The following is a 25,199-nucleotide window of genomic DNA, read 5'->3' on the forward strand; positions in this document are numbered from 1 at the left end:
TGAGGGAAGTTAGCCCAAAGATAAAGTTGACCCTTGGAGGGGACTAGGCCAAGAGAGTCACAGAGAAGCAGCTCTAGAACCCTGATCAAACTATGCCTGAAGCCTATCCTACTTCAGCCATGAGAGTCAGCTGGTTCTCTATTGTCTAAGCCAGACTGAGCTGCTTTTTTCTGTTACTTGTAATACAAAGCATCCTGACCGACAGAAGTCAGCAAGGCAGGGGAGGGAGAGGTAGAGGAAGAGGCCCTAGGCAGATGGGATAGACAGGCAGAGGCCCTGAGGCGCGGATAAGCCTGCAAGATAGGGTCACCCCCGCAGCCCGAGGAGTGGAGACCGAGACCTACACATGCACAAACACAGCGGGGAGGGAGCGGTACACTGCCACAGGGTTGAAAGTGGGCTCCGAGTGCCAAGTGCAGACAGGCCTGCGCCCCGCAGCCAACAGCTCCACTCCACGCCTACTGACCAGACCTCAGGAGGTGGAGCGCGGGAACCCACTCCACTGGGCAGGCTCTGGGTCAGCTGGGTTTCCCTCTCTGTGGGGTGAGATGGGGCTGGGGAGGGTGATCAAAGGCTCCTGCTCTGGTCCAGGCACCTCAGCCCTGGAACAGCCCAGCCCCACTGGCCCACACGATCCACTCTCCCTGCCTGGACACCCTAAGCCCGCTGCGGTCAGCCACACTTACTGGTCTGGTCTTGGCCACCACGGGGACTGGCTCAGGCACTGGGATGGCGCGGGGCCTGGGGGCAGTCAGGTTGAACTCCTTGGGCTCTGTGACCTTGGCCTTGGTCTTTGGAAGAGGGGGCTGATTGGTCAACGCCCCCTGCAGCTGGTTGATCAGCTCCTGGACCTCCGGCTGCCACCTTGAAGGCAAAGGTGGGAGCAACCACTTAGGGTGACTTCCTAAGCACGCCAACAAGGGGACAGCCCCTCGGGACCTGAAGGACCCCCAGGAGCTTGGGTCTGCCTGGGGGGGTGGGTAGCGGTGGGACCAACAGCTGCTCTTCACTCACGGGTGCCGGCTCCCAGCGCTCCCCTAGCACGGAGGAGACTGAGGCCCAGCGGCATCCTCGTCCTAGGTGGGGGGGCCGGGAGGATGGGGACAGGGCAGGTCCCCGCTGCAGGAATCCGGGGGCTCTGAGGACCAGAGGCGGCTGGGAAGTGGAGCTAATCTGGTCCCCAGCAGGTGGCACAGGGGGAGGAAGCCAGGAGCAGGGAGCAGGCTGGTGATTCAAAAGGAAGGTCCCTGGAGCTGTGCCAGCGGCAGGGGGCGCGGGGCTTCGGGAGGGGGACGGGGCAGGGGAGAGTCTCAGAGTCTCGAGGTGGGGGGACCCCGGAGCAGGGGTTTGGGAAGGGCCCTACTGGGCTGCCCCAAAGTCTGGGCTCCCTCCGTACCTCCATCCCCTGGGTGGGCACAGCCCACCATTGCCCACCTGGGTGGTGTCCCCTCCTGCAGGGCTCCCCTGGGGAGACAGCTTGGTTTGAACTGCTCCCGCCCCAGCCTGAGGACCAAGGTCACCAGGGGGAGGAAGGGCATGTCTGAGGGCCAACAGGGAGTGGGGTCTCAGGAGGGGCAGTGGGGGAAGGGACAGGTCCTTGATAGGGCTGGTCACAGAGCGGGCGGGGAAGGCTGCACATGGGGTGGTGGACAGGGACGCAGGGCCCCGCAGGCCCAGGTGACTGGTGGCAGCCCTGCGGACAGGCAGCGAGTCCAGCCTGGCGGGGACAAGGACGTCCCCCTGGTGAAGGAGTAGCTTTGGGGGACACCCCGCTGCCCAGGGCCAGGGCCTCCTCTCCCGCACGAGGGGCTTCCACCTTCCCGGGGCCCCGGGCCTCCCACACATAGCTGGCACCTCAGGGGTCTGCTTGTGCCAGAGCCCTCTGTCTACCTGTCCCCAGCAAGATAAGGTGGCTCCCCCAGCCCCGTCAGAAGGGAAACAACTGGAGGGGGCAGCTGCACCCTGGCCCTAGCAGGCCTCTCCCCAAAGACCCCTGAGCTGGCCCTCTGCCTGGGGGTCCTGGCCTGTACCAGCAAAACCAGCATGGGCCGGAGCCTGTCAAGGGAGAGGCAGGGCAAGGCAGAGGGCAGCTCTGGGGTGCCAGGCCCAGGAGTGGCACTCTGGGGGCAGCTGGGGAAGAGAAGATGTGGGCCTGAGCCCACCAGGGGCTGTTGCTGCCTCAGCTCCCCGCCCCACGTCCGCCCCTGCGTTCTTGGACCAGGGCTGGACCAGCAGGGTCCCTGCAGGGTCCCTGCAGCAAGGTGGCACCGGCACAGCGCCCTGCTCAGCCAGTGGGCTCCAGAGCAGAAGGGGCCAGCTCCCCGCCCCCCGATCCAGCTGGTCCTAAAGCCACTCTGGGCGTCAGGCCCTGCTGGCCATTGGCTGGCTGCCCGCGTGGGCGCCCCACCCCCCCTGCACCGGGTCGCGGCCCTGCGCTGCCCACCTCATCAGGGGGTCGATCCAGCGCTCCTTCACGTGGGTGGTCTCGTAGATGAGGCTCCACTCATCCTTGATCCATGAGCCCAGGTTCAAGGGGTTGAAGAGGAACCCAAGGAACTGAGGGAAGAGGGAGCCGTGGGCCCCAGGTGCCTCCACAGGGAGAGTCAGGGCCGGGGGGACAGGTGTGGCCACCGCCCCACGAGGGGACCTCGGCCCACAGCAGGCAGGGGGCCCCACCCCGCTCGCCCCTCCTGCTGGGCTGGGGGAGCTGCCCCTCACTCGCCGGGGCTCCGCCTGAGCCAGTGGGGCCCTGCCTGCCGTGGGCCCCTGGGCTCCAACCCCTCGCACCCTCTGTGGACCTGGGCCGACGCCCGGCGGGCTGGAGAAGCCTGTCCGCCCCTCTCTGGTTGAGCGGCTGCTGGGGCAGTAAAGGCCGCACGTGGGGCCCGGTGGGCTGAGCAGGCGCCCCTGCAGCCGTGGTGAACTCGAGCGGCTGAGCCAGGGGGTAGCGGTGGGCTAGGGCAGGGTCTCTGGTCCCCACGGCTGCCTCCCCAGGGGGGCCGCTGCCCCACAGCCACGTGCTCACCTCCCACCTCCCCTCAGGCCTCCCCGCCCTTCTTCACGGGGCAGCAGCCAGGTGTCCTTCTAGAGCCTTCCACAGCTTCCCACTTGGCAGCCTGGCCCCTGCTCACCCCACCCCACCCCAGGGGCCTCTCCTCAGCTTCCCCGCCCTACCCCGCTCAGTTCCCCTGCCTCTCTCCCACCCACTCTTTCAGCCCTGCTCCCACTTCCTGTCAGAAGGAGGCAGTCAGCCCCCTGTAGCTGGGCCCTGGGGTCTCTGCACTCCCCGCTCCCAGCCCCCTGTAGTTGGGCCCTGGGGTCTCTGCACTCCCCCTCCCAGCCCCCTGTAGTTGGGCCCTGGGGTCTCTGCACTCCCCATCCCAGCCCCCCCTGTGGTTGGGCCCTGGGGTCTCTGCACTCCCCATCCCAGCCCCCCCTGTGGTTGGGCCCTGGGGTCTCTGCACTCCCCATCCCAGCCCCCCCTGTAGTTGGGCCCTGGGGTCTCTGCACTCCCCATCCCAGCCCCCCCTGTAGTTGGGCCCTGGGGTCTCTGCACTCCCCCTCCCAGCCCCCTGTAGTTGGGCCCTGGGGTCTCTGCACTCCCCATCCCAGCCAACCCCTCCATCCCCAAGCCCCCTCCTCCCACACAGTGCAGCTGGTCTGTTGACCCCCACCTGGGGACATACTGCCCCCCGCCCTGGGGCTAGGGCCCTCCTAAAGGGGGCCTCCTTCTCTCCGGGGGTGCGGTGGAGGCAGCGCCCCCAGGGAACGGGCTGGAACGGGGGTGGGCTGCCAGGTGGGTTCCCTGGCCGTCCAGAGGATTCCAGCATGTGAGCGTGAGCGTCCTTGGAGGGAGCAGGATGGCCAGCGCCCCTCCAGGTGCCGTCCCAGGGCCAGTCCCCCTCGAATGTCCACATCCAGCACTGTCTCCCAAGGAGACCACGGCCAAGGCTGCCCAAGCATCAGCTCATCTGACCACAGTGGTGGCAGCACCCGGGTGTGGTCTGGGGGGTTCCCTGGGCAGCCGTCCTGTCCCCAGCAGCTTGCTCCCTGTCTTCGAACCCGAGGCGGGCGGACCCTAATGGGACTGGCTTCGTGGGGTTGGGGCGTGAGGTGTGGGCCGAGGGAGGGGGGCCCTGATGGGTGCCACACCCCCTCCTGCAGCTCCCAGCTCCTTTGGGAGCGTGAACGGGCCGTTTCCATGAACCTTCTCCCAGAAACTCTCCAGGGAGATAAATGCCCAGGAACCTGCACTGGAGGCACTGCGCTGGCCGAGAGCTGCTCTCCACGGGCTCTGCAGGCCCTGCAGGCCAAGGCGGGGTGGGGCTGGTCCACCACTGCAAATTGACACGTGGGCCCCTTGCTCAACAATTACTAAGAATTTCAAGACTCTGACAGCACAGCATGAACCAAGTGCAGGCGCTCCAGCCAGGAAGCTGGCCCTGGGCAGTCTCCAAAGATCTCTCAGAAAATGCTGTCATAAAAATAAAGCCCTTGGGACTTCCCTGGTGGTGCAGTGGTTAAGAATCCGCCTGCCAATGCAGGGAACACGGGTTCGAGCCCTGGTCCGGGAAGATCCCACATGCTGAGGAGCAGCTAAGCCTGTGCGCCACAACTACTGAGCCTGCGCTCTAGAGCCCACGTGCCACAACTACTGAGCCCAAATGCCACAACTACTGAAGCCCGCACACCTAGAGCCCGTGCTCCGCAACAAGAGAAGCCACCGCAATGAGAAGCCCGCGCACCGCAACGAAGAGTAGCCCCTGCTCGCCGCAACCAGAGAAAGCCCGCGTGCAGCAAAGAAGACCCAAGGACCCAAGGCAGCCAAAAATAAATAAATAAATTTATAAAAAAAAAAAATGAAGCCCTTGCTTAAGATAACTATGCAAATATTTACCCACTGTGAATTGCTTATGTTTATACGTAAATAGGAAAACAGTCATTAAAAATAACATGCTGGGCTTCCCTGGTGGCGCAGTGGTTGGGAATCTGCCTGCCAATGCAGGGGACACGGGTTCGAGCCCTGCTCTGGGAGGATCCCACATGCCGCGGAGCAGCTAGGCCCGTGAGCCACAATTGCTGAGCCTGCGCGTCTGGAGCTTGTGCTCCGCAACAAGAGAGGCCACGATAGTGAGAGGTCCGCGCACCGCGGTGAGGAGTGGCCCCCGCTTGCCGCAACTGGAGAAAGCCCTCGCACAGAAACGAAGATCCAACACAGCCATAAATAAATAAATAAATAAATTTAAAATAAATGTGATTTGAATAAAATATAAAATCTGGTTTAAAAAAACAAACAAACAAACAAACAAAAAAACATGCTGCCTCAAGTTACCTGCTGGGGGAGGGTGCAGATCTCTGGGGCCTGTGGTCCTGGCAAGTGTCACTGCTCCAGGTCTCCCCTTCCCCAGGCGGGGGCAGTGGGAAGGCTTCTACCCCACCTTGCCTGAGCTGCCCCTGCAGAGCTTGCAGCCTCCTTCCAGAGAGGCCCCAAAGCACTCCTGGGGCCTGAGCTCTCCCCGCTCTTCTCCAGGGAGTCCCTGTCCTGGTCTGGTGACTGTGTGTCGCCCACCCCCACCCCCCACCCCCTGCCAAGCCAAGTAAGGAGGAGCGAGCCAACGGTTGAAAGCCTGGTCCAAGAACTGGCTCTGCCACTCATGTGCTGTGTGACGTTGGGCAAGTTACCGAACCTCTCTGTGCCTCAGTTTCTTCAACTGTGGGATGAATGCCCGTAGGGGTGACCTTATCCGGTAATTGTGAGGGTGAAGCAAGAGCTGCTTGTGGAGGAAGCCGGGCCCACAGCAAATGCTTTGTGGGAGTAGCCGGCAGAGGGCAGGACCCTCAGGCTCATTCATGGTCCTGCTGGCCCCAAGGCCCGGGAGTCCCAGGCTTTCTACACAAGGAAACAGGCAGCCACAGGAGTGGTCCTGGGCAGGGCAAGGGGGTGGGCTCCTGCAGGCTCCCTCTCGAAGGGTACCAGTCCTCAGACCCGCTCAGAAATGCTCCCTCGGCCCTGCAAAGCTGCACAGCCCCTCTTGGAGGAAGGAGAGGCTGCCCTGGGCCTGGAGCTTGGTCACGAGTCAGAGGAGCCCGAGAAGGTTCCAGAGGCCCGGACTGAACAGGCAAGGACTCCCTGTCGTGACTAGCAGCTAGCATCCAGCAGCTACCACCCACCGGACCATGAGGAACGGAAACCAAATTCCCCGGGCACAAAAAGAGCACGTTCGCAGCAAAGAGAGGGTGTGGGTTCGTTTTAAACAGAACAAATCCAGCAGTTTCTTTCGTTAAAGTGAGCCAGAAAGGTAAGAGGTCAGCACCAGATGGGGCAGACCTTTGACCCTGGGTTTAAGAATAGAACTTGGGGCAGGTGGGGCTCACCTTGCACACCTTGTGGACGGGTTGGGACTTCATGATGCTACAGAAGAGCTGAAAGCCGAGCTCCTCCAGCTGGAAAGTGGCCAGGTAGCAGATCACTAAGGAGAGAGGGTGCAAGAGCGGGGAGGAGGACATGGGGGTCCCCGCCCTGGGCCCCCGGCGTTTGACCCTGGGGGAGTCAGCCGGAGGCTAAGGGCCCGACAGGTGCACTGCAGGTGCAGCGAACTGAGCTGAAGGCGCCCGCCTCCATCAGGGCGTGTGACCAGAGGCAAGCGCTCCATCTGGGCCCACGTGAAAATAACCTGATACAACAGTACAAATGACGTCATCTCATACGGGGGGGGGCGGGGGGGGCGCCGTCGCTGTCAAGGGTCTGCGGCTGACAAGGAGGCCAGGTCGTGGCCCGCAGGGACCCATGGGCCCCCCACCGTGGCTGGCCACGGGCACCTACCCTCAAAGAGGCTGTAATCGGCCCACAGGCAGAGCCGGCCGTCCTGCACGTAGAAGGCGTCCACCACGACGGTCAGCAGCTTCCGGTACTCGAGGCACCCGGACAGAACTTCCATGATGAACGCCTGCTCCTGGGGGCTCAGGGTCTGGAGGAGAAACAGCTCGGGAGGGGGCCGCCGGCCAAGCCAGGGGAGAGGGCAGCCGCCTCCTGATGTGGGGGTCCCCAGTGCCCCCTGGAGCAGTGGGCAGCGCCCCAGCCGCCAGGAACACTGACCCTCGGACCCTGCAGGTCCTCCCCCAGGAATCGGTCCCGCCAGCTCTCCTGGGTGGTGACAGTGCGGTGGGGCAAAGACGGAAATAAACACGGAAAATGACCCCGAAGGAAAAGTCCTGTGTGACTCCGGTCATATGAGGCTCCTAGAGGATTCAAATTCCCAGGACAGAAAGTAGAAGTGGGGGCGCCGGGGTAGGGGGAGAGGGTGGGGAGCTGTTGTTTAACGTGGACAGAGTTTCAGTTTGTGAAGGTGAGAAGGTTCTGGAGACGGACGGTGGTGATGTTCACACGTGAATGTACTTAATGCCATTGAATTGTACACTTGAGAACAGTTAAGATGGTAAATTTTATGTCATGTGTATTTTACCGCAATAAAAAAAAAACAAAACACCAAGCAAGGAAAATCTCTGGGGGAGGGAATTAGTGTTTGCGGAGACTGACTTTTTTCCACTTACTCTTTGGAATATTGTGGGGTTTGTGACCTGTGTGTGTCACGTGTTACCTATTCAAAAAACCAGTTAACTTTTTGACAATAAGAAAAAAAGAACGTCTAATGTTGCCAATGCAGCAATGAGAAGGGCTGGTGGTATGGTGTTGGTGAGTCTTTCCCGAAAGCAATCTGGAAACATGTTTAAGAGCCTTGTATTTTCCATACACTTTAATCCAGTAACCACACTTCTGGGAATCTAAGGAAACCAGACAAAAAGCAGAAAATATCCATGTACAAGCAGCTCAGGGCAATGGTACGTGCAGTGGTTGAAAGTATTAACAGCCTAAATGTCAACACAGGGAATCAGATACGATCTCTTCGTGTTGTGGGTGAGTAGGACGCAGCCATTACAATGATGTTTCTGGAAAACTTATAGTAAGATGACAAAATACTTAATACCGTGTAAAACTGAAAATGCAGACCAGGATCCCAACAGATGTAAAACACATCAAAATAAACTCTCGCTAGCAGTATCATTCCCCTTCTCCCCCCAAATTTTTTTGGACAACCTATTAGATAAATTTTGGTATTCCCTTGCTTTATTTTGAATTTTTTATTATCAATGAAATTTTCATACGTTTACTGGACATTTATTTGTATTTCTCTTCTGTGAATTATCAATTTATATCCTTGGCTAACCTTTTTTATTTGGATAATATTTTTAGGAGCCCTTTGCATATTGAGGGAATTAACATGGTCATTAGTGTGATAGTTATTTGTCATAAGCTCGTAATTTTCCTTTTAACTTTGCGCAAAACATTTTTTAGCATATAGAGCGTAGAGGTTTTCACTTGGTTTTCTTTTTTTTTGGCTGCGCCATGCGGCATGTGGGATTTTAGTTCCCCAACCAGGGGTCAAACCTGTGCCCCCTGTATTGGGAGCACAGAGTCTTAACCACTGGACCACCAGGGGAGTCCCGATTTTACTTTGTTTTGAGGTCAAATCTACCTTTTCCTCTGTGATTTCTTCCCTTGTCTTTATGCTAAGAAAACAACAGAGTAATGAGATCATCTGAGGGGTCTTGGATGAGCCCAGGCCCTCGGGGAGCCCCGGACCCCACGCGTGTGAGCGGGGTGGCTGGATGCCGGGGGGCAGACAGCATCATTCTCACGCCCTCCCAGTCTTCGCACCACAGGGGCTGAAGGCCTGAGAGCCGCCTTCTCCAGCCACTTCTGGGGGGGGTTCTGGGCACAGTTGGGTTCTGCTGGTGAGACGTACTTGCAGGAGGGATGGGAGGCGAGAGGGGTGACGTTCCCCTCCTCCCTCGGCAGGGACCGGGCCCCGACATTGACTCAGCCGCCCTTCCAGTGCCCCGCGTGGCTTCTGGGCTCCTGCGAGGACCCCATCTGATCCGGGGTATTGACGTCCTCCTACGACCTGACCTCCGACCTCCGACCTCCGCTCCCGGGCTCCTCTTCCTCTTCTCCATTATCTGCACTTGTCCCCTGGGTGAACTCACCCGCTGTCAAGGCTGACACGTGCTGATTTCAAACGTGCGCCAGTGCGGGCCGGGCCGGCTCTCCCTGGACTTCGGAAAGTGCTGTCTGCTCCTGTTCCACCTCCCTGCTTGGGTGTCTGACCCCATGGGCTTTGCCCAGACCTGCCCTCCCCCGCCTTCCTGGCTCCGTAAACACAACGCCTTGCTCCACCGTTCAGACCAAGCCGTTGATGCCCACCCCACCATCCCATCCCTCGGCTCCGGCTATGGGGTCCCAGCTGCTCTCCCGCTCCTCCTGCTGCCCCTCCTCAGTGTATTTTCAACCCGCCAGCCGCCAAGCAATTCTTTGTAAAATGAAAATCAGATCATGTCTGTCCTTCCGGAGAACCCTCCAGAAAAAGAGTCCTTAAAAGGGCCGGCAAGGCCCAGCTCCCTCTGAGGCCCCCCCGCCCCTGCCTCTGCCCCATCCTGGCTCCACTCCAGCCACGCTGGCTGCCCTCTGTTTCTCCAACACGCGGGGTGTCTCCTCAGGGCCTCCACGCTGGCTGTCCCCTCTGCCTGCAGAGCTCTTCCCTGCACACTTGCTCCCCGACTCCCATCAGGTCTTTGCTCAGATGTCACCTGACCCGGGAGGCATCCCTCACCACCCCTCAGGGTCAGACACGGCCTGGCCCCCTCAGCTGGCGGCGCACACCGGGATTATTGCCCCTTCCCTGCTGGGATGTCGTCTGGGCGCTCAAGAGGGAGGGAGTGGAGCGCCCTGCCTCCGTGGGAGGCCGTGGGGACCCCGTGACGTCCCAGTGCAGGCCGGGCACGGACTGGAGGCTCCTCCCCGCGGAGCACAGCCAGGAGGGGGAGGTGGGGGGCTCTTGCTCGGGGTCAGCTCTGGTCTCAGCAACCAGGATCCTGCCTCATTTTCCCTCTCAGGCTCCTCTAACCCCTGGGCTGTGTCCACACCAGAGGGCACGAGCCCCAGCTGGGCCCCAGTCCCCGCTTTTAACTTACTGCACTGGTGAAAGGAAGCCCAGGGGGCCCGGAACAGGCAGCTCGGAAAGCAGTGCATCAGCAGGGCTGGCACGGAGGACGCCCTGAGTCAGCGCTGCCCCGGCTGAGGCTGCGTGACACCGTGGGATGCCAGCCTGCAGCCTCCCCGGCCTCCCAGGCTCAGACAACAGCAGCTCCACTTCTCGTTCACTTGAACGTCTGTGTTTGGGGGTGTGAATGTGTAATTTTAATAAGGTCAGAGCCCTGAGCCTGCGGCTACAGGATGCCATCTGCCCGCAGTGAGGAGGTCAGGCAGGGCTGCACTGGCCCAGGGGTCTGGGAAGGTGGGGAGCCAGGTGGGACCTGACACTCTGGCCCACATGCCAGGTCTTCTCTGCCGGGAAGGTCAGGCCAGCAGGTCACAGAGAGGAGACCGAGGCCCAGAGGTGACACGCAGGTCAGAGGGCACTGAGTCCTAGACCAGGTCCTCCTGGCCAGGCTAGCACAGAAGGCAGGGTGAGGCCTGGACCCCACTGAGAAGGCCCCAGTATGGAGCCGGCCCCGAATCCTGGGCCAGCCTCGGTCACTGAGGCCAGAGGGCTACCACCCAAGGGCATCTGAGTTCCTGATACACTCTTGGGCCTTGGTCAAGTTCAGCGCTCCTGAGTCTGGGGACCGGGGCAGGTTCCGGGGAGAGCGGCAAGTGCTCTGACAAGGGTCTCATGGGCAGTCCTGGGGAGGGGCTGGGCTGTGGGCAGGGGAAGCAGAGGCCCATAGCCCGCCGGCTCTTCACAACCTGTAGTGCTTCCTACGAGAGATCCTCAGAGTTCACAGGCCCAGCTTGTCTGCTGGAGCCACAGGGAAAGGACAGAGCTAGACCAGGGGCCGGGGTCGGGACGCTGCTTTTACTGCAACCCAGGGTTTGAAATTCACGTCACCAATACACAGGGCCTCCTGCTAATCAGTGATGCAAAGACCGAAGTCAGAAAAGTAGGCAGAGGAAATTGAGGCTGCCGGCTGCCCACAGAAGCCCTTCTCCCTTTCTTCCTGCCTAACAGGAGAAAGCTGTCTCGTTGGGAGAGAGGCAATGTGCCCAGCTAAAACTTTTCCGGGCCCCTAGCTGATGTGGCACATGGCTCCAATCAATGAGATCTGATGGCAAATTGCTAGGTGTGGCCTCCAAGAAAGCTCCTTGAAAGTTAGGGAGATTCAGCTGGTGCCTGCCTTATACTGTTTGCCTTTCTCCTCTTCTCTCTGGGATATGGATGCAATGCTGGAGTAGGGCAGCCATTTTGCAACTACAAGGCAAAGGGTACATTCTAAGGATGGATAAGCAGACAGGAAGGAGATTGAGTTCCTAATGGCACCACAGAGCTGCTGAACCCATCCTGGACTGCCTATGTGCAGACTGCTTCTTATGTGAGCAAAGATAACTCTAATTTCTTTAAGCCACTGCTTTCCTGTGTTGTTATAGCCAAACACTGTTTCCTAACAGACACAGATCCAAGCGATAGTTCAGAGAAAGAAATACTCATGAAAATATAACAGGAGAGGGACTACCCTCGTGGCGCAGTGGTTAAGAATCCGCCTGCCAATGCAGGGGACACGGGTTCGAGCCCTGGTCTGGGAAGATCCCACATGCCGCGGAGCAGCTAAGCCCATGCGCCACAACCACTGAGCCTGCGCTCTAGAGCCCGCGAGCCACAACTACTGAAGTCCACGCGCCTAGAGCCCGTGCTCTGCAACAAGAGAAGCCACCTCAATGAGAAGCCCACGCACCGCAACGAAGAGTAGCCCCCGCTCGCCCCAACTAGAGAAAGCCTGCACACAGCAACGAAGACTCAACACAGCCAAAAATAAATAAATTAAATAAATAAATAAATAAATAAACTGTAATGAAAGTATGGGTTTTGTCTTAATATATATATATATATATATATATAAAACAGGAAAAATGCTGATTATAACTACACCAACTGCCTTTTCCCACCTATTTGGTTGGCAAATATAACATTTGCTAGCACGCTACGTAAGCAAGCCATAGGGGAACAAGCACTCCCCACCTGCCAGGTAGAGTGTCAACGTGGAGGTCTCTGTGGAGGGTCAACTGGAAAGATCTTTTGCAATCATGAGGGCCAATACTCTCGCACATGTGTTTTCTGGGACTTGACCCTGGGCGCGTCTGCCCAGGTGCAGCGGGACAAGTGGGCCAGTCTGTCCCACGGCGATTTGCAACAGTAAAGGACTGGAAACAGCCATGATCCCGTCCACGGGGGACGGCTGCGACGGTTCTGGCACAGCCAGACAGAAGGATGCTTATGGCTTCACGATAAGAACGTGGAACAGTCCCCAGGATATCTTGTTAAGTGAAAAAAGCAAAGGCAGGACTGTGTTACAATGCACTACCGTTTTGAAAAAGATTTTAAAAATACATATATAATTATATATAACTTTTAAACGTAAAATTTATAGCTTAAACAAAATTTTTCCAGATCTATTATCTATGCAAGACAGGCCTGGACCGTCTCTGGAAGGAACCACAGGTCATTGGTCTCCTGGGAGGGCCAGTGTGGGAGCGAGACCCCTGCTGGATACCATTTTGAACCTTTTGGGTTTTGGATCTTTGATGTCAACATATCAGGTGTTTATAAAAATATATTAAAATAAAAAATATTTCCTGAGCCCAGGTTTTCTCTGACACTATGGACTAGAAAGTGAAACAAGGCTTTCTGGGACTTGGCCACTGCCACCCCGCCACCCTGCCACCCTGGGCCTTCCGGCAGGAACCTGGGCTGGTGTTTCCAGGCTCCACCCACTCCTGCTTTTCCCCCAACCTCTTGCACAAGCCCATTCCGGTTTCCCCTCCCCCCCTCCCCCCCACTCCTTTCCCTCGGCTGGGGAACTGGCCTTTCCCCACCCCTGCCTCACCCCCAGACTCTCTGACTGACCAGCTGCCGGGCACCTCTCCTGCCAGCCCAGGGCTGAGCCTTTCGCTCCCCTGCTCAGCGCTCACCTGCCCTCCCGCCCACTGTTTGCTGAGTGGCCGGATCTCCTTCTCCCCCCTCCTCCCACCCCCAGGGAATCTCTCTCAAAGCCAGACCCTTCTGCGAGGGCTACTCAGACCTCATGGGCTTTCTGGGTACCCCAAGCTGACTGCTGTGCCTATCACACCCCACCTCTGTCCTGCAGGCCCAGGCAGTTCTCCGGACGTTCCTACGCCCAACCTGGTGGTCCTGGTGCCTTAGCCGTGGTGCTGGGTAGCCCGGAGGAGTGACGCCCACCAGGCTCCATCCCCCTTATAGCTGGTGCACTAATGAAATGACACTTGTTCCAAAGAGACATTAACCAGTGGGGATGGGCAAAGCCTGGGGCAGGAGGGAGGCAGGGTGGGAAGCACCTCCTCCCTCCTGTTCCCCACTGAGGACCGGGCTCTGGATGGAAGCAGTGCCTTGTCGCTGGTGCCACCCCCTCCTGCCCTCCGTCCTTTCTTCAGCTCCAGGCCCCCAGCCAGGTCCTCAGTGCTGTTCCCAGACGTCAGGCCACTTCTGTTTCTACAACCACTCCGCAGACTGGCATCTGGAGAGGCTGCTCCCCCCACCTTAGCCCCCCTCGTGCACGGTGCTGCTGATGGAGAACTTTCTCTCAATGGTAAATGGATCCCTTTCTGATCTTAGACCAAATCTTCTCCCACTGACATATGTTCTCTGTGCAGAAATGCCATCGGGACCGTGCCCGAGGGAACCCCTGTCAGAGGGCTGGGAGGCTGCTCTGTGTGTGTGTGTGTGTGTGTGTGTGTGTGTGTGTGTGTGTGTGTGTCAGGGGAGGGGTTCCCAGGCTTCAGTCTAGAGAGGGAGAGTCACCACACCCTGTCCCCAATCTGCAAATCCCTGGACTTTTCCCTATCTTGAGATTATTAATTATATCTGCAAAGATGGTGTCTCAAAATAAGGTCACATTCACAGGTAACCGGGGTGAGGACATCAACATTTCTTTTTTGGGGACCCAGCTGAATCCACAGCCCTGCCCTTCCCCGGACTCTCTGCCAGTGGGTCTATGTACTGTGTAATTCTCTGCCAGGTGGCAGTCTTGAGCCCTGGCCTAACAAGAGCGGTGTACTGCACCAATTTTCTGACAGCTGGAAGTAAAGGTACGTTGTCCAAACTGGGTCAGTTTCCAGTGTACCATTCCACTTGGACTTAGGATGGCTTTCTGAAAGGATGTAAAAGACAGGTGCATCTGTAAAAGAAGCTGCTTCTCCGTCCGTCCAGCATAGGCACATCTCAAAGACGCAGATGGCCCCCTTGGAAGACTCAGGGCACCGCTGGGTTGGGGGCCGAGCTGGCGTGGTGCCTCCCTCCCCACGGCCTTGCACATGTCTGTCATCATGCCATGGCTCACCGGTGACAACTAGGACTCATTTACTATTAATAATCCATTGGATGTGGTAAAAAAAATCCCCAAACTACTTTGTTTTTTTTTTTTTGGCTGTGCCGTGCGGCTTGTGGGATCTTAGTTCCCTGACCAGGGATCGAACCTGCCCCCTGCAGTGGAAGCTCAGAGTCCTAACCATTGGACCTCCAGGGAATTCCCATCCCAAACTATTTGTTGTAACAAACCCACTTTCAGTAATTATTCTGGAGAAATAAGGACACTAACTTTACCACTTTTGCTGAGCGGTAAGGGATGCCTTGCAGGGCCTGGGGGGCCGGGGCTGGGGACAGAGGGCAGGACACCAAGGAGGCTCGCTGGAAATGGAGGGTGAGAAACGTGGGTGACACAGGGAACTGGAGTAGAGAGGTCTTTTTCTTAGGATGAGGGAATGCATAGCAGCTGTGGGTGACGGGAAAGACCCACTGAGGGGAGTGAGGCCGGACAGACAGAAGGAGTAGCCAAAGGGGCCGGGCCTGCAGTGGGGAGGGGCAGGCCGGCCGGGATGGCGCTGCGCTGAGCTGTGCAAGGCCAGCTCAGACTGGGAAAGAGCAGGACTGTGGATGGGCCTGGCCTTGGCTGTTTTCATCATTCCCCCAAAATGCTTAGGGTCTCAGGCGAGAGTTTGAGGAGGGGGAGCAGAGACTTGGCGGGGGGAGGTGCAGCCCATGCCCCAGTCCTTGCTGACTGCCAGGCTCCAGCCGGCAGAGACATCCTTTTCTGAATGACACAGGGGAGCAGGGACTGGGGCAGCGGTGCCCAGCTTTCTCTTGTGAGAGAGGCTTTGGTTTCCAGACGCCCCGGCTCTGCGTGCACTGCCGGGGCCCTGCCCCCCATCCTCCCAACCAGGTTTTCCAGCTGCTGCCCCACAAGGCGGCTGACGGAGAAAGGGAAGGTGGGTCTGTCTGCAGCACAGCAGAGGCCACGCCCCTGCAGGTGTATGGGGGTGGGGCCTGGCCCCAGTCACATCCCAGGGCCCGCAAAGCAGCTCACAGGCCTTGTTAAGCAGAGTAAGGGAAGGCTGCAGCTGGCGATTCACCCCGTAAGACCCCAATTGCTCCTCCTTCCAGGGGGCGCGGCGAGGGGGATGGGGGCAGCAGGCTGAGTGGTAATCCCCGAGCGCTTCCCTGGGTGGACTTAGTCTCCTCTGGATGCCCCGTCCAACGGAGTCCACGGCCCGGAGTCCTGAAGGTGGCACCCCTGCAACGCGTGCCCCTGCTCCTGGCACCTGCCCTTGACGGACGGACGGATGTGGGGTCAAGTCACGGAGGCCTCCGAGGTGCTAGAGTGAGGACAGACCTGGGCCCAGAGACTTCAGCCCGGGGTCTCTCTGCATATGCTTGAAGTGGGGTGGGCTGTGGTAGGACAGGGACCCCCGGGGCACGGGAACAAGAGCCGAGTAGCTCTTCCAGGTGTGGCCCCTCTGCCCCACGCACATCCCTGCCCTGGGGGACAAAGATGTCCCCCAGTGGAGGGTGCTGAGCCGAGGTGCCTGCGAGGCTGACTCCCGTCCACCTTCAGCCGAGGATGGGATGACCCCACAGACGCACCCCGAGTTACGGCGTCCATGTTCCCTTGTCACGAGAGTAGTCAGATGCACATTCTGGGAGCTAGGAATGCCTCCTGAAGCAAAGAGGGGGTCCCATCCCTGAAGGGCACCCGAGATTCAGAGTGAGAGCTGACGTAAGCCTTTGGCTAGCTGGGAATCTCGCCTTGGGCCTCTCCTCGTGAAGGAAGGAAAGCGGCTGTTAGGAATGAGACTAAAAAGCTCCTGACAGGGCTTCCCTGGTGGCGCAGTGGTTAAGAATCCTCCTGCCAATGCGGGGGACACAAGTTCGTTCCCTGGTCCGGGAAGATCCCACATGCCACGGAGCAACTAAGCCCGTGCACGACAACTACTGAGTCTGCGCTCTGGAGTCCGCGAGCCACAACTACTGAAGCCCGCGCGCCTAGAGCCCGTGCTCCGCAACAAGAGAAGCCACCGCAGTGAGAAGCCCACGCACCGCAACGAAGAGTAGCCCCCGCTCGCCGCAACTAGAGAAAGCCCGCGCGCAGCAGCGAAGACCCAACGCAGCCAAAAATAAATAAGTAAAATAAATAAATTAAAAAAAAAAAAAAGCTCCTGACAGGTGTCACTGCTACGGCCTCCCCGTGAGCCCTGAGCCACCACTCGGACCCTACCTGCAGGGAGGTGGCCGCAGCCTCCAGGAACTGCTCGGGACTCTCCTTCTCAGGTTTAAATTGGTCCAGTAGCTTAATCACAGTTTCAATACATTTTCCATAGTAGGCCATCTTCCCAGGTGGGACCCTAAAAGCAAACCATGACAGGTCATGCCCTCCACGCACCCTGGGCTGTCAGCTCGGCAGGTGGCAAAGGACCTTCACCAAACTGACAGGAGGTCCACCAGGGAGCCTGGGACCTCGCAGGGCGAGGAGTGTTGGAGGGAAGTGGGGACCCTGGCGGGGGTAACCCCAGGCCCACTTCCTGGGCTGTGTCCCTGCAGGCCTTGGGGAGCCCGCCCCCAGGCTCCCACTCGCCCACAGCCCCAGCAGCCCTCTCTGCCCTGCCCCTGGAGGCTCTCTGGCTGCCCCACGTGGCCCCCAAGCCCTCCAGCTGTGCACGGGTGCGGATGACCCCTGGGAGAGGCCAGGCCAGAGAGTGGAGGCACCTTGTGAGTCAGCCTGAGCGGCCCTCAGCCCACCTGGGGTTTGGTGGTGGATGACTCAGCAGGCCCTGCTCGGAGGGAGAGGGGGACCTAAACACAAAAGTTTGGGGCAAGGAGAATCCTCGGGTCACCACGTTCAATACCCCCAATTTAAAGATGAGGTAACCAGCACCCAGAGGGGATGCATAGCCAGTAAGTGGCCAGGCCTGAGCATTCCAGAAACAGACCAGCTTCAGGAGACTGGCTTGCTCAGAGCCCTTCTCTGGCAGACCCTGGAGAAGCCGCTTGGGGTAGGAATGGGACCCCAGGAAGTGGTTCTAACAGGTGACCCCCAAATTGTCCTCAGAGCAGGGTGGCCAAGCCCCCCAGGAGCTCCTCTCTCATCCCCCCTTGTTCCACGCTGACTGGGCAGCTTCCCTGGGTCACCGTGCTGCTGGCTTCTTGGGCCCCAGCTATTGGCAAAGCCAGGCTGCTAGTGCCCTGGGGACAGCAGGGGTACCTCTTCTCCACCCAACAGGCTGGAATGGCTCGGATGGCAGCACCCAGACTGAGGCCCTCCAGGATGGAGACTGAGTGAAAAAACAAAAGCCACATACACTGACACTGGGGGTCACCAGTGAGATGGCCAATCCCAGCCAATCACGGTCCACTGGGTGAGTCCCCCCTCCCCACCGTCACTTGAAAGAGAACGAAGGCCAAATGCCACCAGACACTGCAGAGAGCCTCTGACACCAAACTTGGAAACAGAAACCAGCAAAAAAGGAAGTAGGAGAAAGCAGACAACATACACAGCAGGAAAAACCCGGAAACAAACAACTATACCACCTCTGAGAGATGGAGAGAGATACGGTATCCAAGAAACATCTGCAGGAAAAGAAAGAGTTCTTGGAAATTAAAATATGACAGCAGGACTAAAGATATAAATAGAAGAGGCAGAAGATAAAGCTGAGGAAATCTCCCAGAGAGCAGAAAAAGATGAAGATGTAGGAAGTAGGAGAAAAACACCAAGAAAATCGGGGAACCACTCCAAAAGATCTGAATTCCAATCAACAGGAGTTCCAGAAAAATGGGAGCGACATAATGCAAGGGAATATCCCAGAATTGAGGGACAGGGTCCCTGAGCGCCCTGAAGCAGGTCGTGTAGGAAGGGACAGGAGGGGTGCAGTGGTAACTCTGGGCACCAGGGTTCAGGGAACCCATCTCCAACCAAGAAGAATGACGGCTCTGTGGATTGGGGGGGCGCTGCACCCGGCCCGGGGAGGGAGCCCAGAAAGGAACAGGCTTGGGACTGGGAAGCCAGAGATTTTCCAGGAAGGTGACAGCAGGTGGCAGGCCAAGGGCCCCAGAGCACGGGGGACAGGGGTTCCAAGGGGAGCTCTGCACCTCTCAGGTCCCCCGTTTTGGAGCAGTTTTACCGAGGCTTTGACACCTGCCCTAATCAGGATAGGGAAGGAGAGACTTCTCTGGTGGTCCAGTGGTTAAGACTCTGCACTTCCGATGCAGGGGGTGTGGGTTCAATCCCTGGTCGGGGAACTAAGATCCCACATGCCATGCGGCCAGAAAAAAAAAAAGGACAGGGAAGGAAGCTCCACAGCTGCCTGCCTGTCAGCCCGGGATGCGTCCTCACCCCTCTGCCAGCTGCACACATGGGCCCCAGCGCCACCCAGCACAGAGGCTTGACTGGGGCAGCTCCTTAGGGGCTGCTTCAGGGCCCAGCCCCAGCTGTGCATGGACACAAAAGCCGGCAGGAGCCTCTCCCGAATGAGGCCAGAAGAAAGGTCTCTTGGAACTTGGAAATGTGCTGGAAATGGCTCGAAGCCCTGATGCCGAGGGCAGGCCCTGGAGACCACGTCTCAGGAGGGTCAGTGGATCCGGAGATGGGGTCTATGGAAACCAGGGCAAACTGCATGAGCAAAGGCCAAGACCCACGAAGGCTTATGGGGGTGCCCGAGAGTTCCTATTTCCACATCAGTTCTTGTCCCAAAGTGCTCGTGAGCCATGGGTGCTGAGTAAGCCAGCTGCCGGCACCACCAGGACGCGTCACTGCCTCAGGGCAGGTGGTAGTGCCGCTTTCTAAAGTGCGGGAGGTCTGGGAGGAGTGGTCTCCGGTCAGGGGAGTCCCCTTCCACTCCATCCATCACTAACACATCCTCCAAGTTCTCAGCTGCCGCAGGACCCAGCAGGGTCTCCTCAGCCTGTCCTACCCCTTCACAGCCCAGGGTCACAGCCCCTGGACCCTCTTCCTTCCTCGCCCCAGCCCTGTCCACTTGGGCTTCTCACTGGCTCAGAAGCCCCATCACATGTGTCTCCAGAGCCTCAAATACTCTTCTTTCTGCTCTTCCTGGTGAGCTCCTAGGCATCCGTCAACACCCCATTCAAATATCACCACCTGTGAAGCCTCCCTTCCTCCTCCCTTAGCTCTCCCCTTCTCTGTGCCTACTCCGAAGTCACCCAAACTTCCCTTACACTCCTGTGAGCCTCTGGTGCAGGGCCCTGCCTTATCACCTCTGAATTCTCTGCCCTTACCCCAGAGCTGGCACCCAGCGAGAGTCACAGAATTGTCTGTGGAATGAATGAGGGACTGTAAAAATGTACAAGAGGATCAAGCACCCTAAATGGTGCTTGTATTTCAATCTGAAAGACAGCTTTAACATCCAGAGATAGACCTACCCAAAGATCATAGTAGTGCTTTTTTAAACCTTTGCTTCCACAGATCCTACAGTTCAACAGAGTTCAGTTTTCCTGTCTCATTTAATTGAAAAATAATAGATGTCCCAATAATATTTACTAGGCAGGTTAAAGTGGAAGAGAACAAACCAGGCTTGAGCTGGGGGTTGGGGTCGGGGGGGTCAGCCTCTTCATCCCCAAGGAGGATTTTCTGCTTGTGGCAACTGCTGAGGCCCAGGCTGGGGTCTAAAGTCCTCCCACCAGCCACTCTGCCTGATCCCAGAACTGTGTGAAAGAGGCACCCATGTCAACACGATAAAGGGAAATAGCAGTCACATTCCAGGGCTCAAAAGGCGAGTCCTGAACCTAGGTAAAAAGTCTGTTTTTATGGAAACAATGTTAAGGATTGAGTTTTTCTCCTCCTCCCACCCCATTGTGGTCATGTGGTGGGCTGCCCTGGATGGGCTCAGCCTGGAGGAACGGGATGGAAAGTGCCCCCTCTTGTACCTGACGTGGGCAGTGAGAGTGCACAGTCTGCGTGTGTGTGTGTGTGTGTGTGTGTGTGTGTGTGTGTGTGTGTGTAGGGGAAGCTGCACCCAGGCAGGAGGGCTTTCCTGCCCTCCCCTCCTGTCCTGGAGCCAGAACATTCTGAAGAAAGGATGACTTGATGGGCCCTTTAGTGATGATGCAAGTCCAGGAGGAGCAAGAAAGCCACCCAAGCCCTCCCCGCATTCACAGGGGCCTGGATGGAAGGGACCGGAAGCAATGAATGGAGGGGCTGGGTGGAGGATGGGGGGGGGCGCTGTGGCTGCTGGGCCCGACCCCCCTGCAATTCTGGCTCACTGTCGGGCCTGAGGGCTCCTCGGGGTGGGAGCTGGGCGCCCCACACCTGGCACAGAGAGCTGCCCACGCAGGTGGACATCGCGAAGAGACACTTGAGTTCTGCATGCCCACTGAAATTAGCTTATAATCTTAGTCAAAATAGTCACAACTTTCGGTAGGAAACAGGTATTGAAGTTCATCCAATCCTGATGCGTGCTTTTAGCACCTCAGCTTTATTTTAATGGTATAAAACCAAACGTGTGGGTAGGGAGATTTAATTCCCAAGCTTATTGTTTTTTTAATATTGATTTTAACTCCACTCACAGGACTTGACTGTCCCATATTTAAGGAAACTTTAAAGGTGGGCTGGACCAAGTCTTTTCTTAGCAAATCCTTTACAGACAGAAATGAGATTACACAAGGAGATTTATATTCCATCAGACACACACTAGTTCAACACTCTCAACCACTAGAGAGGCTTCATTTACATGGATCCCAAATGTGTGTTAATTAAAATACATTCTTTTCCTGGCTTTTAATTCTGATTAAAGCCAGTCTACTAAGGATTTCTGCTAAGTCATGTTCTGATGGCTTTGCTTAAAGTACAGACCCATGTGGCAGGTTTTGCTGGTTGCTTTTCAGTCTCCACTCTTCCTTTCTTCCCGAGTAACAAAACCCTGATTTTTAGTTGCTGCCCAACTGAAAGATGACATTTCCTAGCCTTCCTGGCATCTGGGTATGCCAAGAAGTGGAAGAGTTTGAGACTTCCGGGAAGTCTCCTTGAAAGGGAGGAGCATACACTTCTTCTCTTTTCCACCCTGCTGCCTGGACTCAGGAGGTGATGGGAGGAACTTAGGCAGCAATTCTGGACCACGAGGAAACATGCAAAGATGGCAGAAGAGCAAGCTAGAGGAGCCCAGATCCCTGATGACTTTTGGGGGTGTCATATCTCCCAAGACTGCCTCCCCATGGACCTATTTTATGGAAACACCAATAATCTTGTTTGGGTCACTATGATGTTGAAATTTTTCGTTGCATAAAGCTGAATCTAATCCTAACTATACACCCATTTCCCTGAGGTCAGCCTTCATCCTGAGCACAGTTTCAAACTGGGAAGCATAGGAAGGCAGGCTCTGAGCAGCAACAACAGTCCCAGACTTGGAGTAGGCCAAGGGCACACCCAAGAGTGTCTACCCAAGTTCTCGGACTGGAAACAGGGGCTGGGGGAAGAGCAGGATTTATGGGGGATGACTGGGAGTGCAGTTGGACACGTTTTGTTTGGGGGAATTTGGTAGACATCCAACTGGCAAAAAACAGGGAAAGGGGTCTAGAGTCATGGGGCAAGGTTCAGGCTGGAGACGCAGATTTTGGAAGGTCAGGAGAAAATGGTTGTTTATTGAACCATGTGACCGCAGGAAATCATCCAGGGAGAGGGTGGATAGAGGGGCTTCCAAGGACCGAGTCCCGGGGCTCTAGTGTCAGGATGTTGAGGAGCAAGGAGATGCCAGCCAAGGAGACTGAGGAGGAGCAGCCACAGGAGGAGCAGAGAGTGAGATCTGTTCCAGCCAAGTAAGGACAGTGTGTCCAGGAGGGGAGTACTCAGCTGGGACACTTGTTCCTGGAAGAGGCGGGTATGAGCTCTCATAGTTGGATTTAGCAACATGGAGGTCAAGAATGACTTAGATAAAGAGCCTGGGAGGAGGGGCTAGGTGAAAATCTGATTGGAGCAGGCTCAAGAGAGAAAAGGTGGAAATGAATTGGAGATAAGAGGCACCTCCGGAGGGGTTTTGCTCTTTAGGGGAGAAGTGACTGGGTGGTAGCTGGAGGGGAGTGGGGAGGATCAATCAGGTACTCAAAAACGAACACGGAGGACTGCCAGCACTCAGGGAAATCTCACGGCTGCCTGTGCCGAGACTCAAATTGACTCTAATGGAATAGAGGGGCCAGGGAGTCCAGCCCATCTGAGCACCTGGACCCTGGGCCAGTGATAACATGAGCAGCAGAGAATAAATCCTCTATCAAGAGAGAGTTACCTCCCTCTTGTGCACCCTAAATCTGCACGTACCCAAAGTGGTGCTGGGTGGGGGCAGGGGAAAGCGCAAGGCGGTTGGGGGAGGGTTCTTTCCTACAGCCAGAGCGCAGCAGCCTCTTTGTGCCTGATTCTTCAGGTACCAGAGGGAGTTTAAAGTGAGACCACACACTTGTTTTTAGCTTTCTGCTTAGCACTTAATAGATTCTCAGATTTTGTTGATTGTTTTTATGGATCCAAATTAGGGCATGGCTAGGGGAAGTAGTGAATATGGGAGAATATCTTTTTAAAAAGCATCGTTTATTGTGGCGATTAAAAAAAAAAAAAAAAGCACCGTTAACTTTAGTCAAGGAGCTGGGAAGAAGACCAAAAAAGGTGGTGAGCGAAAGCAAGAAGATGGGAAGCAAGAAAGACGAGAACTGGCCCGCAGATCTAGGGAAGTTGCACGTGGGTGGTGCTGGTGCTGAGGGGACACGCCTCGCCCCCCTTTCGGGTCTCGCCTGCTTCCCTTCCCCCCGTACCTGTCAGCGGGCTCCGCGGGCGCTCCGGAACCTCCCTTCTCGCCACCGCCCGGTCGCATAGCAATTGCAGGGCTGGCGGGCGCGAGGGGACTGGGGAATAGCAGTGGATCTCCCCTTCCACTTCTGCTCCGCCAGAACCCCGGCAACCCTCAGGGCAGGGGCGGTGCTGGGGCGCAGTTTGGGCGTTGTCACTTAGCAACCTCTGCACGCTCCGGAGCCGTCCGCGGGAAGACTACAACCCCCAGAATGCACAGCGCCCGCGGCCCAGAAGGGTCGCCACATTCAGGGCCCCGCCTTCCCCGCAATGCCCATCGGGACTTGTAGTTCTCGGCCCCTCCGGGCGCGCCGGGTCGCCTGCGGGGGAGCGCGCCTCGGGCGGGGCGCGGCGCGGCGCAGCGACCGGATTGGGCAGCCTCCGTGGCTCGCGGCTGGTCTGGGGCTCGCGGCGCGTCGGCGCATGTGTGGCTCGGGCGGCGGTGGCCGGCCGAGGCACCTGGTGTCAGTGAGCCGCGAGGAGCCGGCGCCCCCGTGCCTGGTCAGTCCGCGCGTCCGCCTGCCCACCGGGGTCTACGGGTCAGTGCCGCGCGCAGCTCTCCGAGCATCTCCCGGCGGCGCACCTGCTCCGCGCACCTGACGCCGCCCGCCCCGCGCCCCCGGTCCGCGCGGGACCCCGGCCCGGCCCTGCCCCGCGTCCGCCCGCCCCGCGCCGCAGCCGGGCCCAGGCGCAGCGCTGCGGAGGTGAGGGCCGCCGGGGCCGGGACGGGCCGGCGCGGCGATGATGAACAGGTTCCGAAAGTGGCTGTACAAACCCAAGGTGAGTGGACCCGTCCCTCGCTGCCGAGGCAGATCCCCTTTCCCGGTCGGGACCGGCCTCTCCGTGGTGCCGCCGACACCCTACCCTCCACTCCGCGACTTGCTCACACCGTCGCCCTCCCCCTTCCACGGGTCCCCCCACCCCGCCCGGTCCCAAACCGCCCCTCCTGCTCTTACCCTCGGGCCAGGGTGCACTCCCTCCCCACGCCTGCCCGCTGCCAGATGGGCCCCTCTCCCTTCTCATTCCGGTCCTGCGTGGTGCCCTGCTCACACCTCGTGGTCGCCGACCCGCAGCCCGAGCAGACACCCTCCTACTTCTCCTGGGTCCCGGAAAAACCTTTCCATCCCCCCTCCCTACACCAGGGATGACTCTCCCGTTTCTCTTCTGCCTCCCCCCACCCCGCCATTATCCTGGACCCGGAATGTACCGCCTAACCTCCCTCCGCAATCCGGAACAGACCCTCTCCCCACTTACCCCAGGTTCTGGAGGGGACCCCCATGTCCCTCTCCCGGGTCCCGGACGGACCCCTCCTTCCTTGTGTCCAGAGCGGGTCCCCATCCCACTGTCCCGGCCCTGCCTTCCCGAACCAGGACCGATACGCGCCTCGGCCCAGTTCGCGTCCCCATCCTTGTCCCGTGCCCATCCTTCGCCCGTGCCCACCCGCGTGCTGTCAAATCCAGGGCAGTCCCCTGCCCGGCGGCGGCGGGGTGAGCGCGCCCGGGGCCGCAGGCTCAGCGGGGCCAGAGGTGGGGTCCTCCCGGCGCAGCGCCCCTCCCCGGCCGTGGGGTCGGGGTCTGGGCAGCGCGCCCTGTTCCTCGGCAGCTGCGCCAGTCGCACTGCGGGCGCTGCGTCCCTGCCGCCCGCCCAGAGCTCGTGTCCGCTGCGGCCAGAGCTAGTCCTAGTCTGGGTGCGGCGGTGCCCAGGAGCCGGGCGCAGAGTCCTGGGAGCATCCTAGGCGTCCGGGGGTCGAACCCTGGGGGCTGGCACCGCGGTAGGGCTGGGGCGCTGGGGTCTTGGCTGGGGGTGGGGGTATTGGCCGGGGTGGGGCCAGTGGTCACGTCTAGGTGCCTCGGACATCCACAGTGTGCCTGAGCGACCCAAGGAACACTGCCCCCGCCACGCTTCCCCCCCCAGGGCTGACCACTTCTCTGGGTCTGGCTTTTCTGCTCTCCTCCCCCGCCATGGGTGATCTCCCAGGGTGGGCTGGGGAGGGCAGGTGTTCCTGAAATCTGTGCTCTCCTGCA

At 58.4% G+C, this 25,199-nt stretch overlaps 2 protein-coding genes across 2 annotated transcripts in view; one reads left to right on the forward strand and one right to left on the reverse strand.

The window, feature by feature from the left end:
* Positions 1-23,345, reverse strand: part of CFAP99 (cilia and flagella associated protein 99) — a 43,054-nt gene extending 19,709 nt beyond the window's left edge. Inside the window, exons 1-6 of the mRNA XM_036853430.1 lie at positions 23,142-23,345; positions 16,618-16,744; positions 6,824-6,968; positions 6,376-6,470; positions 2,444-2,556; positions 687-864 (exon numbers count right to left, since the gene is read on the reverse strand). Coding sequence (XP_036709325.1) covers positions 687-864; positions 2,444-2,556; positions 6,376-6,470; positions 6,824-6,968; positions 16,618-16,744; positions 23,142-23,200 — 717 coding nt within the window. The 5' untranslated portion in view covers positions 23,201-23,345. The remainder of the gene's footprint in view (positions 1-686; positions 865-2,443; positions 2,557-6,375; positions 6,471-6,823; positions 6,969-16,617; positions 16,745-23,141) is intronic.
* Positions 23,346-23,833: 488 nt separating this feature from the next.
* Positions 23,834-25,199, forward strand: part of ZFYVE28 (zinc finger FYVE-type containing 28) — a 114,726-nt gene continuing 113,360 nt past the window's right edge. The window contains 1 exon segment of the mRNA XM_036853994.1: positions 23,834-23,955. Within this exon segment, the coding sequence (XP_036709889.1) occupies positions 23,917-23,955 (39 nt within the window). The 5' untranslated portion in view covers positions 23,834-23,916.

Source organism: Balaenoptera musculus, chromosome 5 (genome assembly GCF_009873245.2).
Source record: "Balaenoptera musculus isolate JJ_BM4_2016_0621 chromosome 5, mBalMus1.pri.v3, whole genome shotgun sequence".
NCBI classification, from domain to species: domain Eukaryota; kingdom Metazoa; phylum Chordata; class Mammalia; order Artiodactyla; family Balaenopteridae; genus Balaenoptera; species Balaenoptera musculus.